The 18,927-nt window shown below is 32.7% G+C and overlaps 3 protein-coding genes across 3 annotated transcripts; 2 read left to right on the forward strand and 1 right to left on the reverse strand.

Moving 5' to 3' along the window:
* Positions 1–1,262: 1,262 nt before the first annotated feature.
* CtsL1 (cathepsin L) lies at positions 1,263–6,408 on the reverse strand. Its single transcript, XM_015935373.3, has 3 exons — positions 5,871–6,408; positions 5,599–5,790; positions 1,263–1,869 (listed from the first exon to the last, which is right to left on the reverse strand). The coding sequence occupies exons 1-3, from the start codon at positions 6,360–6,362 to the stop codon at positions 1,498–1,500; spliced, it is 1,056 nt and encodes a 351-aa protein (XP_015790859.1). The 5' UTR covers positions 6,363–6,408; the 3' UTR covers positions 1,263–1,497.
* Gpo1 (glycerophosphate oxidase 1) lies at positions 2,020–5,020 on the forward strand. Its single transcript, XM_015935371.3, has 3 exons — positions 2,020–2,215; positions 2,351–4,198; positions 4,435–5,020. Exons 1-3 carry the CDS (start codon positions 2,114–2,116, stop codon positions 4,657–4,659), a joined length of 2,175 nt encoding a protein of 724 aa, XP_015790857.1. The 5' UTR covers positions 2,020–2,113; the 3' UTR covers positions 4,660–5,020.
* A 9,643-nt stretch (positions 6,409–16,051) lies between the features above and the next one.
* LOC107367635 (uncharacterized) lies at positions 16,052–18,582 on the forward strand. Its single transcript, XM_015935361.3, has 4 exons — positions 16,052–16,246; positions 16,336–16,376; positions 17,758–18,032; positions 18,338–18,582. The coding sequence occupies exons 1-4, from the start codon at positions 16,222–16,224 to the stop codon at positions 18,459–18,461; spliced, it is 465 nt and encodes a 154-aa protein (XP_015790847.2). The 5' UTR covers positions 16,052–16,221; the 3' UTR covers positions 18,462–18,582.
* The last annotated feature ends 345 nt before the right edge of the window (positions 18,583–18,927 follow it).

Below are 18,927 nucleotides of genomic sequence, written 5' to 3' on the forward strand. Positions count from 1 at the left end.
TATTTTTCCTTTTCAACAAGTTTTGTTGCTTTCAATTCACTCCATTTTCCTCGTTTTGTAGACAGAGAAACTCCATTCTTCTTATCCAACTTTCCATTCACTGTTCATCCCCATAATCATCTCTCCTTATCTAAATCTTTTATTCATCTTCATCCCTCCTCTTCTCCTCTCCTTTCCTCTTCTCTTCTCTTCTCTACCCTCCCGGTGGATTCCGAATATCAACCTCCCCACTCCTTCAGTCTCCACCTTTCTGTTGTCTTCACCTCTGCCTTCTTCTCCTCATCACTTCCGGCGGGGTATGTATGCTACGCACACGCAGATGTATAAGCCATACACTGTAGGCATACAGACTGACAATGCCTCAAAGAGCATAATAAGAGGTAGACTGAGATAGGGAAAAGGAGCACAACGCGATGGCGCCACTAGCAACTAGAGATGTGCCGATCCGATTTTTAAGATCGATTTTCGCTCCAAAATTGATCGATCTCAACCCAAGAATATCGATCACTTTGAAAACACGTGCTTTCGAGTCAGGGCACAATTTTGTAGATTAGATGATACTTTTGATTTGAAGAAATAAAAAATAAGTGTTTTGTCGACAATTTTTGGTGTCATTGTGTTTTTTAAAAATCGAAAATCGATCAATTGCTGGGTTGAATTGACCGAAAAAATCGATGAAGTGAAGTTGATGTCAACAAAAATGGTCAAGTTGAATTGGGCGAATATTTATGGCTGATTAGCGCGTTGAAGAGCGGAGATGTTGCCACCAGCGTTTTCGCTGCAGCAGTTGAACTTGAACATCAAAGAGACTGGCTATAAGCAAATATCGGTCGAAAGAAATGGCGGAGGAGTGTAAATTTACTTATTTAACAATTGTTTTTTCGTTTATTCACACCTTTTAGAAATGAAACTTATCAGATGAAGATTGAAATTCCTCGAAAGTTATGAGGCTAAATAATGAAATCAGAGTTTAAAACAAATTACGAGAAAGTTGCCTTTGGTAATCATTATCGAAGCTATTTCTGATAGCTGAATTCAAGCTGAATTTCAATCGACACACTAATTACTCTTCACTTTGGTTTTTGTTGCAATTATTTCAATTATTTTATTAACTTAAAATTTTAATCTTCAAGTCTAACCTTAAGTTCTAGGACATAACATCTAGTCTTCATTTGCAACTTCGGAAATTATCGATTTTGAGCCACTTAGTTGTATTGGCTAGCGTACAACAATGGAGTCCCGAATGACCTTTCTACTAACGATCCTTTTAATTTTCTTTAATTTTTTGAACTTTTTCTCACCAAAAAATAGGTTTACATATTTAATTTTAGCATTGAGATACTAAGCTTGAGCACAGAAATAGACGGAAAAAGGTCATCTTTGACCGTTGAATTGTTGAAAAGCTAGTTAATATTATATTTTTATATTATATATGTTGTTATATTATTAATATTTTCATAGTAGTAATAAACTTATTTAAATCTCTTTAATGCGCAATTAGACCAATGGATAACTGGCTGAAGAAGCAATTCCACATTGATTTTGCTTGTTTCGAGTCATTTTAATGTATCCTTTTTCACCCCAAGTTTCACTCCAACTGTTTTTAACGATCCAGTAGTCACCGCCTTTATCTGAGCCATAACCAACGACAAGAACACCGTGGTCAAGCTCTTCAGAGCTACATTCAGGTTCATCATAAATTCCGTGGGAGTAAAATTGGAAGGACTCATGACTTGCATCAATGGCAACTGAAACAGGTCCAACAGTTGCAACAGCTTCCATCAACTTTTGTTCACTTCCAGCTTCAATGTCAACAAATCCAGTGTCGGTGGCACCAATGTCTTTACGAGTAAATCGACATCTTTCATCCTGAATAGATAAAAATATTTAAAAAACACAATACAATTAATAATTATTACAACAAAATACTGTAGTTATTATTGGTGGTATCAGATACAGATATCGGATAGTATCTTTGTGTACATATAATCTCAACCGTATGTAACATTAGTGTAGCTCGTGATCAAAGAGTAGTATATATTACTCTTTGCTCGTGAACCTTTCGACCTCTAGATTTTATATTAAACCTGTTTGTTATTGTTATACATTCAAAATGACTTTTTGGACACTACGAAAGATAGTATTATGTTCTGGAGGCTTTGGTTTGGCCACCTACAACCTGGTTTGGTCCGATCATCAATTATTAACAACAGAGGTAAGTGCATGATGCATGATTCAATATATAGCCTCTAGCTGACAAGTGAATGTGAGTTATATTGAGTTTACATATCAGGTTAGCCTTGCATAAGTACAAATAAAATTAATTAATTAATTTCCTTATTTCAATTAGAAACTATCTGCAGAAGCCAAGCGACCTGCTCATTTGAAAATGATCTCAAAAAAAGGTCTACCATCACGGGCAGATCACATAAAAGCGCTTAAAGAAACTCCTGAATATGATGTACTAGTTGTTGGTGGAGGTGCAACTGGTTCTGGAGTCGCTTTAGATGCAGTTACAAGAGGATTGAAGACAGCTCTAGTCGAAATGGATGACTTCTCATCGGGAACCAGTAGTCGATCAACCAAACTAATCCACGGAGGTGTTCGATATCTCCAAAAGGCTATTCTTAAACTTGATTATGATCAATACAGAATGGTTAAAGAAGCTCTCCATGAGCGGGCAAATCTACTTGAGATTGCACCTCATCTTTCTTATCCATTTCCAATCATGTTACCAGTTTATCATTGGTGGCAAATCCCTTATTTTTGGGTTGGAATAAAGGCTTACGATTTCGTTGCTGGTAGTAAAAATGTCAAATCGAGTTATTATCTTTCAAAGAAAAAGGCACTCGAACATTTCCCAATGTTAAAGAAAGAGAAACTTTGTGGAGCAATTGTCTACTATGATGGTCAACACAACGACGCTAGAATGAACTTGGCATTGATTTTAACTGCTGTTCGTTATGGGGCAAACTGTGCTAACCATGTAGGAGTAACAGAATTGATTAAAGATGAAAATGGCCAGCTCTGTGGGGCTAAACTTAAAGATAACTTAACTGGAGAAGAATGGCCAGTAAAAGCTAAAGTCATCATCAATGCAACTGGTCCTTTCACTGATTCCATCAGAAGAATGGATAATCCAGACCAAAGATTAATTTGTCAACCATCAGCCGGTGTACATATTACTTTACCAGGTTACTATTCACCTGATAGTATGGGTCTATTGGATCCAGCAACTTCAGATGGGCGAGTCATCTTCTTCCTTCCTTGGCAAAAGTTTACCATCGCTGGAACAACTGATACTCCATGTGAAGTGAGTACGAATCCATCGCCATCAGAAGCCGATATCCAATTCATTCTTCAAGAAATAAAAAAGTATCTCAACAGCGATGTCAATGTTAGACGAGGAGACGTCATGTCAGCTTGGTCAGGAATTCGTCCTTTAGTTTTAGATCCATCTAAAGGTAATACTGAGTCCATTGCTCGTAACCACATTATTGATATCAGTGAAAGTGGTTTAATCACAATTGCTGGCGGTAAATGGACAACATACCGATCCATGGCAGCGGAAACAATTGATGCAGCAGTCAAAAAATTTCCTGATCGACTGAAACCATTATCCGAGTCTCAAACTGATGGTCTTTTGTTAGAAGGAGGCGATGAATGGACACCAACCATGTTCATCAGACTTGTCCAAGATTATGGTATAGAGCCAGAGGTTGCCAACCATTTGGCCAACACTTATGGAGACAGAGCATTTGCTGTCGCTAAATTGGCTGAGTTGACGGGCAGAAGATGGCCAGTTGTTGGAAATCGATTACATCCAGAGTTTCCATATATTGCTGCTGAAGTTCGGTTCGCTATTAGGGAATATGCTTGCAATGCTGTTGATGTTATTGCTCGTCGACTTCGACTTTCTTTTCTTAATGTGGAAGCCGCTGAAGAAGTGCTTCCCAAAATTATTGAGATCATGTCTCAAGAACTTAAATGGAGCAAGAAAGAAGCTCAAGCTCAATATGACAAAGCTATTGAATTTCTTCATACAGAAATGGGCAAAAATGCTAACAAACAAGTTAAAATGGTTTCACCGTTGTCCTTGTCAGCTACTGAGATCAATAAATACACTTCTCAATTCCATTCAATGGATAAAGAAAAGAAAGGTTACATTACTATTAACGATTTAAGACGTAGTTTCAAAGTAAGTGATTATGATCTATTCTTATTTAAAGACACTTCAAAACTTTTCAGTTGTTGATCAAAACAGCATGTTTACACAGGAAAATATGCAATTTTTCGCGATAAGTACTCATTAATCAACAAATATTAAGAGTACCTCTATCAACTTTAACCAACAATTATTACAGTGATCATCAACAGATTAGTTATCTGAAATCAATCAATATCTAATTTCTTCCATTGAAATTTTCTTCACAGGCTTTAGGACAGAAAGTTTCGGACGAAGAGTTACACGTATTGTTAAGTGAAGTTGATGTCAACAAAAATGGTCAAGTTGAACTGGGCGAATATTTATGGCTGATTAGCGCATTGAAGAGTGGAGACGTTGCCACCAGCGTTTTCGCTGCAGCAGTTGAACTTGAACATCAAAGAGAGACTGGCTATAAGCAAATATCGGTCGAAAGAAGTGGCGGAGGAGTGTAAATTTACTTATTTAACAATTGTTTTTTCGTTTATTCACACCTTTTAGAACAGATGAAGATTGAAATTCTTCGAAAGTTATGAGGCTAAATGCTGAAACCGGAGTTATAAAACAAATTACGAGAAAGTTGCCTATGGTTAGCATTATCGAAGCTACCTGTCCACAAAAATTAATTTAATTTCATCATTGCTTCATATTCATTCATGGAAAACTGGAAGAGCCTGAATTTCAATCGACACACTAATTACTCTTTACTTTGGTTTTTGTTGCAATTATTTCAATTATTTTATTAATTTAAAATTTTAATCTTCAAGTCTAATGCACTCTAGAGATCATCGAATAAATTTCATTTTAGAAATTGAAGTCACACAATGTTGATTAATTGCTCCAATCAATTGAACATAAAAAGGGGGCTGAAAATAAATTCTTAGCTTGAATATGACTCTTTCACCAGAAAATATTTCAACTCAAACGTTAATTGTCTTGTGGATAATGTTTACCAATAAGAAAACAAACTTGGTAAACAGTCAATAAGCATCTTGTGACAATTTTCTCAAGAGGGCAAAAACTGGTTCTAACATGAGATGAAATTAAACATTTGATACAACTGATACCCTCATTATGGTGTCAAATTTTATAATAAGAATCATTCTCTAATTATTAAGAGATCGTATGATCACACTTAAATGAACCTGATAATAATCATATATACTCGAGAGAATCTAACCTCTTGAGAAACTCTTTTGCAGAGTCAACAAAGTTGATAAATTAGTGAACCACTTAGTGAACCTAAAAGTCAAATGACTGATTTGGTAACAAAAAAAGGTACCAATAATGGAATGTAAACAACTAATAGTTGAAATCATTTTACACTCTTGAATAGTTGATGAACTCTTAATAAATTGCTATTTCTTAATCAACTAAATCAAAAGTCAACTTACTTTTCCGTCATATGGATAAGCAGATTCTGTGTCAATACCATGATTATGGCGAATATAAGAGAAAGCATTGTCCATGAGTCCACCTTCACAGCCATTATTACCAAACTTTTTGGAGCAATCGACAAGGTTTTGTTCGCTCAGAGAAACAAGTTTTCCACTCTTTCTATAGTTTTGTCCTTCAAGAGCTCCAGTCTGAAAATAGAAACAAATAAGACGTAAATAAAAATTACCTATGTAAATATGAGAGATGGAAAACAAAGAAATGAACGAACTGTGCTGAAAGCCCAACATGATCCACATTGTCCTTGGTTCTTAACCTCAGTGACATAACCCTTTTCTCTCCAATCTACTGATTTGGGAAGAGCAACGTTGTGTGGTGTGAGGAAAGTTGAAGCATTGTATGTATGAAGTCGCAAATGAGCCTTAAATCCGTTCATTAGTTTGACAAATTCATGATGAAGTAGATCACCAAAGTGGTTCATTGTCAGGTGATAAGTATGGAATCCATTGGCAGCACGAATATTGTGGCGAGCAATTTTCCTTTTGTTTTCCATGAAAATTTTCATACGGAAATATTCCTCCGTTTCATTTGAATATTGTTTTCCGTACATTGATTTGAAAGCTTCCCATTCATCTTGAAGTAAATCTTTGACATTACCAGTATTGATGCTGTTATAGTTTGAGGTAAACTTGGATCCAAACTCATCAAAACAAAGAGAAAGTCCAATGAAAGAAAGTAAAAATAGTACAAGAGTAATCTTCATCTTGAAGTGAAAGTTGTATTAAGTTGAACAAGAGAACACAAAAAAATAATAAATGATAGATTAACTGTTGATCAACCAAATTTAAATCAAAACTTTTTGCTAAATCAATAAAGGTTCCTTAGAAACGGTTTTCCATCTCTTTGGTTGCACAGAGAGCCGCCCATAAATACATTGCCATTCAACGCCATCTATTGAATAAATGATACGAAAATAAAACCTACTAGCAATAATGATAAACCTTTTTTGTTGATTTTGATAATTAATGCAATGTAAAAATGTTACGAATAAAAATAATTTTATTAATTCACTTTAATTGTGATTTATTTCTAACTTTGAATTAACCTGTTTTACCGATATCCAGGTTTACAAAAAAGATTAATTTAATGTTGACTTTAATGAAAGTTTTTTGAAAGAATGGTGACCATAAGTGACACTATTACTATGATAGTTTTGGCACTAATGTCCAATATCTAGACAAATAGCGACAAATTGACACAAATTTTCAGTCGTTACTGTTCACCAAACAATTCTTGACGATGCAAAACAAGTTTGAGCAATTTAGTTACTTACATTTTTCGAAAAAAAAGAACTTTGTATCGACAATCGAAATGACCGCTTTTACAGAGCAACAAAATTATATTCGCCACAATAAGTTTATTTTCTGGTTTTTATTAAAAGTTTAATCCAGGCCTTCAATTGGATACGAATATCTATAACCATAACTGCACAAAACGCAATCGAAGTTTTAACTTCGAACGCGATTTTCTCGAGAACTAAGCATCAGAGAAACTTCTAAGTCGCAGGAATAAATTGAAAATCGCTTATTCAATGTATTGCAAGCCTAATGAATAGCCTTAAAGCAAGAAAAGTCCAAATATTGGCATTTATTATTTTAACCAGAAGAAGAAACCAGAAGATGTTTACTAGAAAAGAGACAATAACTTTATAATACAATTCTTTCGCTTCTCTCGAAAGTTTCAAGTCTTTTGGAGTCCTCTTGATTAGTCTGACTTGGTTCTAATAACTTGTAGTAATAAAAGCAAAAAAGGTTTACCAAATAAGGACTAAACACGTACTTTTACTAGTAAATTTGACGAACTTTTAGGAGCATTAAAATGAGATTATTTGTGATTGGAACATTATTTCTGAATTGGGGCTTCGCTTTTCAAGTCATTATGAATTAAGAGAAGTTAAGACTTGCGTTGGAACATAGAAATAACGTTCATTTGTAAGTTTCTTCGAAAACTAAGAAACAAAAGCAAAGAAGCAACAGTATTGTATTAACATTGTAAGTATCTTTCTGGTTAACATCTTCTGGTTTCTGGTTAGCAAAATAAAAGAATACCAATATTTTGAATTTTGTTGCTTTAAGGCTATTCATTAGGCTTCGCCTACATTGAACAAGCTATTTGAAAATATCGGCGCTCTAAGTCTCACAATCGATCTTTAAAAGCTATAAAACTACCGACTAACTACTGCCAGCAATTTTTTGTCCATCAGAAATTAGTTTCAGCTCTTTAGCTATCTTTGTTTTTCGAAAAAAGAACTTTGAATTAAAATTCGAAATGACGGATTTTACAAAAAAATAAAATTATATCAGCCGCAATAAGTGCATTTATTGGTTTGTTATTAAAAGTAGAATTCTGGGCTTCAATAAGAGGCCAATATTTATAACCATAACTGTACAAAATGCATCCGAAGTTGCAACTTCGAACGCAGTTTTCTCGAGAACTAAGCATCGGAGAACCTTTTTAATCGCAGAAATAAATTTCTAATAGCTTATTCAATGTAGTCCTAGCCTAATAAATTGCCTTAAAGCGAGAAAAGTCCAAATATTTGTATTCTTCCATTTGCTAACCAGAAACCAGAAGATGTTAACCAGAAAGATACTTACAATGTTAATACAATACTGTTTCTTCTTCTGCTTTTGTTTCTTAGCTTTCGCACGAACAACAGTGAACATTTTTACAGTTTTGGTTATATATATATATATGGTTTTCTGTATATTGGCATCTTATTGAAGCTCAGAATTCCTCTTTCAATAACAAACCCGAAAATGCAAGTATTTCGGCGGATATAACTTTTTAGTTATGTGAAATCAGTCATTTCGATTTTCGATTTAAAGTTCTTTTTGCGGACAATGGAAATAACCAAAGAGCTGAAACTAATTTTTGATCGACAGAAATCGTTTGTGAACATCAACGACTAAAAATTTGTGTCAATTTGGCGCTATTTGTCTAGATTTTTCACATTTGTCCCAAAACTTTGAGCCTGGATATTTCGAGAATAATGTCACTTATGTTCTTCATTCTCTCGAGTAGTATACTATGGCATTATGCGCTACAATTTAATATGGATAAACACAAGAAACAATGGGTCCAGCCTGCTGTACCAACAGATAAAAACTGGCGAAGCTGCAAACATTTTCGTAAATGAATCAATCAAGTAACTTGAGAAATAAAATTCTGTAACTTTTCGTCTATTGTGTTGCATGACCTCAGACTTCCGTGTAGCATAGTACCTAAATCAATAGCATATTTATCGAAAGATTGACAACTATAAGTGTTATCATTCTCTAGCTATCGAGACTCGAAGTTTTGCATCCAATTGTCAGTTTGCAGTTCTTCATGTTATTGACACTATTCTCACAATATCGAGGCTCAAAGTTTTGGGACCAATGTCAAAAATCTAGAAAACTAACGACAATCCGACACAAATTTTCAGTCTTTGATGTTCACAAACCATTGATGTTTTGCCTTATAAAACTAAACTTAAACTAAACTAAGCTAACTTTGGTAGTTTAACGAAACTGGTGTTAATTTAAGAAACAAAAGCAAGAGAAGCAATAGTATAACATTATTAGGTATCTTTTCTGGTAAACATCTTTTGGTTTCTGGTTAAAAGCAAACGCTTGGCCTTTTCTTGATATTAGGTTATTTATTAGGCTGTGAATACATCGAACAAATCACTCTTAGTTTGTTCGTCCAACTAAAAGATTTCTAAGATCTATAGTTCTCGGTAAAATTGCATTCGAAGTTAAAACTGAAGTTAGAGATGCAGCTTTTAATAGTCGATCGGAACATGTACTTATTTTGAAACGAAAAGTTTTCTGTTTATGGACAACTGGTTATTTCGATTTTCGATTCAACGCTCTATTTTCGAGAAATGGAAATAGCTAAAGAGCTTAAATTTGTTTCACATCGAAAAACATTGTTGATTGATATGAGCAAATAAAAACTTTTGTCAATTTATCGTTAGTAGCCAAGTTTTCGGTCATTAACTGCAAATGTTCGACTCTCGATAGTTAGAGAATAATAACACTTATGATCTCCAATCTTTCAGTAAATGTACCATTTTATTAGGAACTACAATATACCTAAGTCTAGGGTCACGTAAGAGTATGAATGCAAAGTTATAGCATTTTGTTACATAAGTTGTCAGAGAATTGTTCAATTTGTGAAGACTAATGCTTTTTGCAGCATCACCAGTTTATTTATGTTGATTAACGAGGCAGGTACTAACATCTTCAATATTTATCCATATTAAGTAATTTCGCATAATGCCGTAGCATATAACTCGAAAGAATGGTGATCATAAGTGACACTATTCTCGAAATATCGAGCCTCAAAGTTTTGGGACAAATATTCAAAATCTACACAAATAGTGACAAATTGACACTAATTTTTATTAATTGATGTTCACCAACAATTTATGCTCAGTTGTAAATTAGTTTCAGCTCTTTAGCGTTTTTCATTGTCCAAAAAAAGAACTTTAAATCAAATTCGAAATGACTGAATTTACAGAGCTTCAAAGTTATATCTGCAGAAACAAGTGCATTTTCTGATTTAATATTAAAAGTTAAACTTTGAATTTCAATGAGAGGCCAATATCTATAACCATAACTGTACAAAATGCAATCGAAGTTTCAACTTCGAACGCGGTTCTCTCGAGAACTTAGCATCGTAGAAACTTCTAAGTCGCAGAAATGGATTTCCAATAGCTCTTTCAATGAAGCGGCAACCTAATGGAAAACGTTGAAGCAACAAAATTCAAAATGTTGGCATTTATTAATTCAATAGAAGAAGAAACCAGAAGATGTTTACCAGAAAGATACTTTAATACAAGACTTTTGCTTCTTCTGCTTTTGTTTCTCAGCTTTCGCACGAAGAAACTTACAAATAAACGTAATTTCTATGTTCCAACTCAAGTCTTAACTTCTCTTAATTCATAATGACTTGAAAAGCGAAGCCCCAATTCAGAAGCAATGTTCCAATCACATATAATCTCATTTTAATGCCCCTAAAATTTCGTCAAATTTACTTTTAAAAGTACGTGTTTAGTCCTTATTTGGTAAACCTTTTTTGCTTTTATTACTACAAGTTATTAGAACCAAGTCAGACTAATCAAGAGGACTCCAAAAGACTTGAAACTTTCGAGATAAAAGCGAGAGAAGCGAAAGAATTGTATTATCAAATAATTGTCTCTTTTCTGGTAAACATCTTCTGGTTTCTTCTTTTGTTAAAATAATAAATGTCAATATTTTGACTTTTGTTGCTTTAACGTTATCCATTAGGCTGTGGCTACATTGAATGAGCTATTTGCAATTCATTTCTGCGACTTACAAGTTTCTACGATGCTGAATTCTCTAGAAAATCGCGTTCGAAGTTGAAACTTCGATTGCCTTTTGTGCAGTTATGGTTATAGATATTGGCCTCTTATTGAAGCTAAGAGTTTAACTTGTAATATTGGACCAAAAAATAGACTTATTTTGGGAGATATAACTTTATTTTTTTGTACAGTCGGTTAATTCGATATTCGATTTGAAGTTCTTTTTTCGGACAATGGAAATAGCTAAAGAGTTGAAACTAGTTTTGCATCGTCAAGAATTGTTTGGTGAACAGTAACGACTGAAAATTTGTGTCGAATTGTCGTTAGTTTTCTAGATTTTGGACATTGGTCCCAAAAACTTTCAGGTCCGATATTTCGAGAATAGTGACACTTATGGTCATCATTCTTTCGAGAAATATGCTACGGCATACTGCACAACTATTTAATATGAATGAATAATAAAGATGTTAGTACTGTGTATTAACAAACACAAACAGGTGAAGCTACAAAAATCTTTTTGTTTATGAATCAAACAATAATAAGTAGTAATAGATGCTTTAACTTTTTGTTTGTACTCTTGGGTCACTTTGAACTTACAGTTTAAAGTTTGAACTTTGAATATTATAGCAAATTTTGTAGTAGCATATTTAACGAAAGATTTGTGATCATTAGTATCATCATTCTCGAAATACCGGCGCTCAAAGTCTTACGATCGAAGTCCAAAATCTATAAAACTAACGACAAATTGAATCACATTTTCATGTGTGGCTTTTCACCAGCAATTTCCGTCCATCATAAATTAGTTGCAGCTCTTTAACTATTTCCATTGTTCGGGAAAAGAACTTTAAATCGAAAATCGAAATGACCGAATTTACAGCACTAGAAAGTTATATCCGCCAAAATTATAGTATTTTCTGGCTTGTCATTAAAAGTTAGATTGGGAGCTTCAAAAAGAGGTCAATATCTATAACCATAACTGTGCAAAATGCAATCGAAGTTTCAACTTCGAACACAGTTTTCTCAAGAACTAAGCATCGGAGAAAATTTTAAGTCGCAGAAATAAATTTAAAATAGCTTATTCAATGTAAATGCATCCTAATAAATAAACTTAAATCAAGAAAAGTCCAAATATTTGCATTCTTTTATTTTGCTAACCAGAAACCAGAAGATGTTTACCAGAATGATACTTAATACTATTATTTTGCTTCTTCTGCTTTTGTTTCTATGCTTTCGCACGAAAAAATGGCAATTTTCACAGTTATGGGTATAAATATTGGCATCTTATTTATGCTTAGAATTTAACTTTTACTAACAGACCAGAAAATGCTATTATTTTGGCGGATATAATTTTGGGGCCTTGTAAAAGTGGTCATTCTGATTTTCGATTCAAAGTTCTTTTTTTCGAACAATGGAAATAACTAAAGCGCTGAAACTAATTTTTGCGCGACAAGTATTGTTGGTGAACTTTAACGACTAAAAATTTGTGTCAATTCGTCTCTAATTGTCTAGATTTTGGACACTGGTCCCAAAACTTTGACCCTCGATATGTCGAGAATAGTACCACTTATTGTCATTATTCTTTCGAGCAATATGCTACGGCATCATGGGCAACAATTTGCTATGGAAAAACACAAGAAACCAATTAGGTCCACTCTATTGTACCAACAAACACAAACCGGTGAAGCTGGTAATGCATTTGTGTCTATTAATCAAGCAGTTTTCTGTCAACTAAAGAAATGCTGTTTCTTTTCGTACATTTTGTTGCGTGACCTCAGGCATCTGTATCTTAATATGGTTTTATGTATAGTAATTAATATAATAGCATATTTATCGAAAGATTGGCAACTATAAGTGTTATCATTCTCTAACTATCGAGACTCGAAGTTTTGCAGCCAATTGCCAAAGTCTAGCAAACTGTTGCTAAATTGACAAAAGTTTTTAGTTCTTCATGTTCACCAACAATTTTCGTCGATGCGAAACAAGTTTCAGCTCTTTAGCATTTTCCTTTGCTCGAAAACAGATCTTTGAATCGAAAATCGAAATGACCAATTGTCCAGAAAATGAAAATTATATCTACCATAATAAGTGCATTTTCCAATTGGCCATTAAAAGCTGCATCTCCAATATCAGTAAAGTGATAAAATATATAATAATAACAGTACAAAACGTAATTCAAATTTTGACTTCGAACACAATTTTAACGAAAACTATAGATCATAGAAATTTTTTAGTTGAACAACCAAATGAAGATTCCCTTTTTCGATCTATTTATGAACTGATAAATAACATAATATCAACGAAAGCACAAGTATTTGCATTTTTACATCTGCAAACCAGAAACCAAAAGATGTTAACCAGAAAAGATACACAATAATACAAACTAATGCTTTTCTTGCTTTTACATTGATTTTCTCCTTCTTTCAAACTGAGTATCACCCAAAGTAATGCCATTTTTGCTTAAACTATCGAAGTTTACATAAAACAAATTAGTTTTTCTTTAAATTCCTTCACCACAACTGTACAGAAACACTCGAAGTTATAAAAAACTGTAGTTTCGCTTTCCAAAGCAAGCTGATTTTAAGTCTCTAAATCCTCGTGAACTCCAAAGTATTATGCTTACACTGTTAGTCCTTTTGGTCAACACTTTTTTGTGAAACAGCTACAACTTTTAATAATGTAATCCCAATCTACAATAAAATTGATCAAATTGTACTGATTTGTATTATAAATTTCAATTAGCTCAACCGCTTCAAACCTCAAATAGCTTAACATTAACAAAAGTTACTCACGTTTCAATGGTAACAACATTGAATCTGCTTCGGCATACAACACTCAACCCTTAATACTTGATGATTTAACCAACAACGTAAAGACGTGAATATTGTAAATGTGCTATAAATGTAAAGTGTAGTGATTAGTGTAAATTATATTAACAACTGGCCCACTCTCAACTCCCACGAAAATCTTAATCACAATTGAAAGTGCAAAAAATGAGGAAGAAATTAACTCTTTTGTTGATCTAAAATCAAAACCAATGCCCATCATCATCATCATTTCATCTAAACCGCTTGCTTTTGACTGTTGAACAGATTAAAGGAATCATCTGTTCTCAGACCAAAGATACCAAAAATATTCATAAACTTCATCATGAACAGGAATCTCCTCTCAACGCATCAATTGGCCAGGTCAAGAATGAAATCGTCTGGTCAACAATCACGATTAAAACAGATACACAAACATGATAATGACTTGCATGAGAATGAAAAACAAAATCGCAAAATGATGTTTCTCGTTTCACTGTTTTAATTGGAAATGAAATTTAGCTCATCATCATCAATTGTAATTAATCTTGTTGAACACATATAATTATATCAATTATCACTTGCCAATAATTATCCACTTAACAAGGTGAATTGAAATAGACTTAATTTGGTTCATTTTTCAACAAAAGCAACTCTAAATTGTCAATGGAAATTGATTTAGAGAAAAATTGCAATTTAAAAATGTTGATTTACTTTCAATCGGATTAACAATGAAATAGCAGGAGATCAATTTGATTGCTAGCTTCTACAAATAAAACAATCGCAATTAACTTTATGCTATTTTATTGGCTGTAATTTAGTTTAAATATTCTCGATTTAGAATTTAATTGTTCGATTTTTCTAATTTCATTAAACTCTTAATTGGCATTTTCGAGTCTAATTGTATTAATATTTAGTATTGAAATTTCAACACTTGTTTTCTGTATAAGTGTGCTACTCTTTAATGGTCAACTTTTGCAGCGGCTGACCGTTCATTACCATGATCATCATCATTATGGTAATCAAATTAATTAAGTTGTTTCTATGTCTGCTTGTCTTTTTTGTTTAATAAATAAATTCATATTTAATGGTAATCCAACCTTGTTACATTCATTTTTCATACATTCTGGTCTTACTGGTTAGCTGGTTAGCATTTGAACCCGAAAGTTGCTGCAAATGAATACTATTACAGGCAAACTTTTGAAGTTTGAAATTTTGAAAGTTTAGACAGTTTTGATGAACTGTTTAATGTTGAATATTTTCACCCAACAATTATGAATGTAAATGAAAAGACGAAACTGGATCAACATTAAAGATGTTACTTTCGATATTTTGACACGATAATTACAATAATTTTGTTGAAATATTTTAATCACTGGTTAACTATACAAATTGGATTCACGATTTAGAATCATGATGATGATGAGATTAATCAATCAAAAGTAAATCAACATTTCAATCGAACCTTTTCAATGGTAAAATTTACGTGAAAAATAGTCTAACATCCATCAATATTTAGTGCTAGAAGTATCGCCTTTTCCCATCAAAAAAGATGCTTCACTCGCTTCTCAATTTTTAACGGCAAAGTAACATTCATTGCTTTTTGTTTTAACGAGTATTGAGTCCATTCCTTTATGATTGACGGACAATTAAACGAAACTAAAGTTTTATAATTTTATAAAGAGTACCAAAAATATCCTGAATCAATCATTCACTGATCTAACTACGAGTTTCAATAAAATTGAAGGCAAAATGAGGCAGAAAATGAATAAATGTAAGAAATCAATTTTTATTTACTGATTGAATTACATCTGAAAATGCCAATTAATTGAATTTAAATATAGTGAAAGTTATCAAGTGAAGATGGGAAACAAGGTAAATGATAAAATTGAAATTGAAACGGCGGAATAAGATGAACGGAAGCAGATGCGAAACGAAATTTTCTCTCATCGTGATTATTCTGATGAGCTTTATGAATACTTTGATGAGTATTCTAATTAAAGTTGAATAAATAAAGCCAACCCTTTGACTTGTATAATCCTTATTCCCTGTCGATCACTTGAACCTTGTTTCATTGTAAATTTCATTCTTTTCGTTCAACCTTTTCCTTCCTTCCTTCCTTCCTCCAGGTTAATGATAACATTATACTCAAGTTAACCAGGTAAGAAGCATCACTCACTAACCTGATGATATTCACAGTTATGGACAACCTCAATCTCCACCCAGCAAAAAAACGAAAGTGAATACATTTCTCACTTTATTCAATATTTACTTCACTCTTCATCAAGTCCATCTTTATCGAGTTTGATTTCACCTTAAATTTTCCAACATTCATTCAGTTAATATTGAACAAAATATGATCATCTCATTGCCATCACACTAAAGCCATTTGGATTTAACTAACAACTAAAGTCAAAAGTTTACTAATCGCTCAACGGCCAACAATCAAAATGAAATTTATATTCACCATCTTGGGTATGTTTACTTCATATTTGACCACAACTTCGATTGCTGTGTAATTGTGTCTTAATTGTCCACTAATTGCAATTTCCATCCATTTCTAGTTCTGCTTTCATGTACAGCATTCACTTTAACCAAACCAAGAGTAAGTCAATTTTCATTAATCAATTAACTTTCACATTTCCATTGATCTTTATTGTGAGAAGCTTTTTACCGATTCAATTGTGATCGATTCATTTGACATAATTGTCAGGTTTCAAATGTTTCAATGATATTATTTCATTTGTTGATTGACAGTTAAATATCTTGTACCGATTGATAATGATCAGGTGTAGTTGTTGCATGAAAAGTTTCATGAGAAAAAAAAGAAGAAAAAATTGGTAGTAAAACGAAAGTGAAAACAAGAGTTAAATTTGATTAGAATCATGGTAATTGAAATTGGTTTTCATGTAATAAGGAAGATACAAGAAGATGATAATAAAGTTACTTGTTATTCAAATGAATTTACAATGTTTTCGAAGTCTTCCTTTCTTACCGTTTTCATTATGCTTCTGTTTGGTCAGCTCAACTGGTCAACAACAATTAAGGTTAATTGAGGTCAGCAGTGATGTGCAATGTGTACATTAAATGTTTGTAAAAGCCAAAAATTGAATTAACAATAAGGTTTTTAATTGTTAAAAAATGCAAATTGATTTTACAAAATTTTCGGTAAACTTAAGTAATAATTGAAAAGCTTTCCCAAACTCGGAGTTTCTCAAATTTTAAAAGCTTGAAAAACCTTGTTAGAACTTTTCATTTTTTGGAATTTTTGTAAAATTTGACCTTTTGGAACTTAAGAAAGTTTCGAAGTGTTGAACGTCTCTTCATCTTACAGAGCTTATCGATACTTATTGAAATTCGTGGAAAATTATGAAAACTTTCGAAGTTTTTTTAAGGATTTTACTGAAAATAAATCGATATTGATCGATAAATTTTGATGAATTTTTCGTTTTGGAACAAAAATGTGATTCAAGTTTTTCGATTCATTTTACAACGAAATCGTTTAAGATTTTTTACAAAAATGTTTCTGAGTTATCATGAGAATTCAAAGCCTTGAAAGCGCTTTTAAGATTCGAAACCTGCAGACCAAAATTGAAGTATTTTTGACTCTTTTCGAGCTTACGCGAGTTTTCAAAGTGAAAGACTATTTCAACTTACAGAACTTATCGAAAAGTCAGACATTTTTAGAAAAATTAGTAACTTATTGAACTTTCATGAAGACTTTTTGAGAACAAAAATTATTCATTGTTTTGCAGGGAAATGGATTTTATTTATGAATCGAAGAAAGTTTTTTGCAAAGTTATTGCTTTTACAGTGAAATTAATGAAGACTTTACAAATGGTAATGATTTACATAGAAATTTTAAGACTATTATCATTAAAATTTTTCGTTATTTGGAGGTTCTTTTAGGATCAGAAATCTTAAGATCACTTTCGAGTTTCACTTTTGAAATTCATTTTTTGAAATGTTTGATTTTCTTGCTTTAGATGAAGCGATCGCCATACGAGTTAGCAATGGATGCTGACTTGCTGTTAACTGAACCAATCAAGGAAACTTTCTCATGTGAAGGACTCAAGTATGGTTATTATGCTGATGTTGACAATGAATGTAAAATATTTCACATTTGCTATCCTCGACAATTGGCTGATGGAAGTGCCATCATGGAGCATTACAGTTTCATTTGTGGAAACCAAACCATCTTCAACCAATACTCGCAAACCTGTTCACATCCAGACGACGCTGTTCCTTGTGAACAATCAAGGTAATTATTATATCAACTGATATTTAACCATCCAATACAATCTTGACATTAACAGTTTAATTGAAATTGAAAGCCCAACAACAAAAATAAGCAATCTTTTTACCTTTAAACGTTCAATTCAATAACAAACATTGAACATCTTTAAGGTAACTCTTTGCATGATTGATTAAATAATCAGCGGGTGATTTAGCATTTTAAGTGATTTCATTTTAATCAACTAACATTGTCTACCTTAAGGGTAAACTGTTTGATTACAATTTTTAATTTTTCAATCGTTATTCTTTTTCATTTCATTCCAATTCCAGGGAATTTTACTATCTAAATGAACGTTATGGTGTTGCAGAGGAAAACTTTCACCGTGATGAAGACGTAAATGCATACAATAACATTGTAAGTGAATATGGTTCAAGAAGACGAACAGCAAATTAAATTTGATTAACAATACAAAGTATCAATGGTCAACTCTGTTTTCATTTGTACAAATGATGACCGTTTTTGTACACATCAAAAGTGATTATTGTTTCAATAAAAATGAAAAGTGTTTTTGAAATTTCAAGGCTTAATGTTTAATTTTTAATACAATCGTATAATCGTAAGATTAAAAAAGGTTTATTCATTAATCAAGTGTAAATCGCCCTTTTACCCGATTCGTTGTCCAACCACCGCTTTCAAAAACAGGAATCTGTACAAATTGTTGTGATAGACACTCATGGACTTTCATTAATCATCATTCACACAGTTGCTAATAATAATCCAACAGACTATTGTTTAATCTTTTTGATGATAAAAGCTTTTTTCTGGTTACTTTGCCTCCGACAGATCGGTAGATACCAAGGTTGACTCCAGTAGAGTTGTCTGGTGTAGTGTCAAGCCTAGCATGAGGTTTAACATCAAA

This window comes from Tetranychus urticae, chromosome 1 (genome assembly GCF_039701765.1).
Source record: "Tetranychus urticae isolate SD_2017Ah chromosome 1, NJAU_TeUrti_SD_1.0, whole genome shotgun sequence".
Taxonomy (NCBI): Eukaryota; Metazoa; Arthropoda; class Arachnida; order Trombidiformes; family Tetranychidae; genus Tetranychus; species Tetranychus urticae.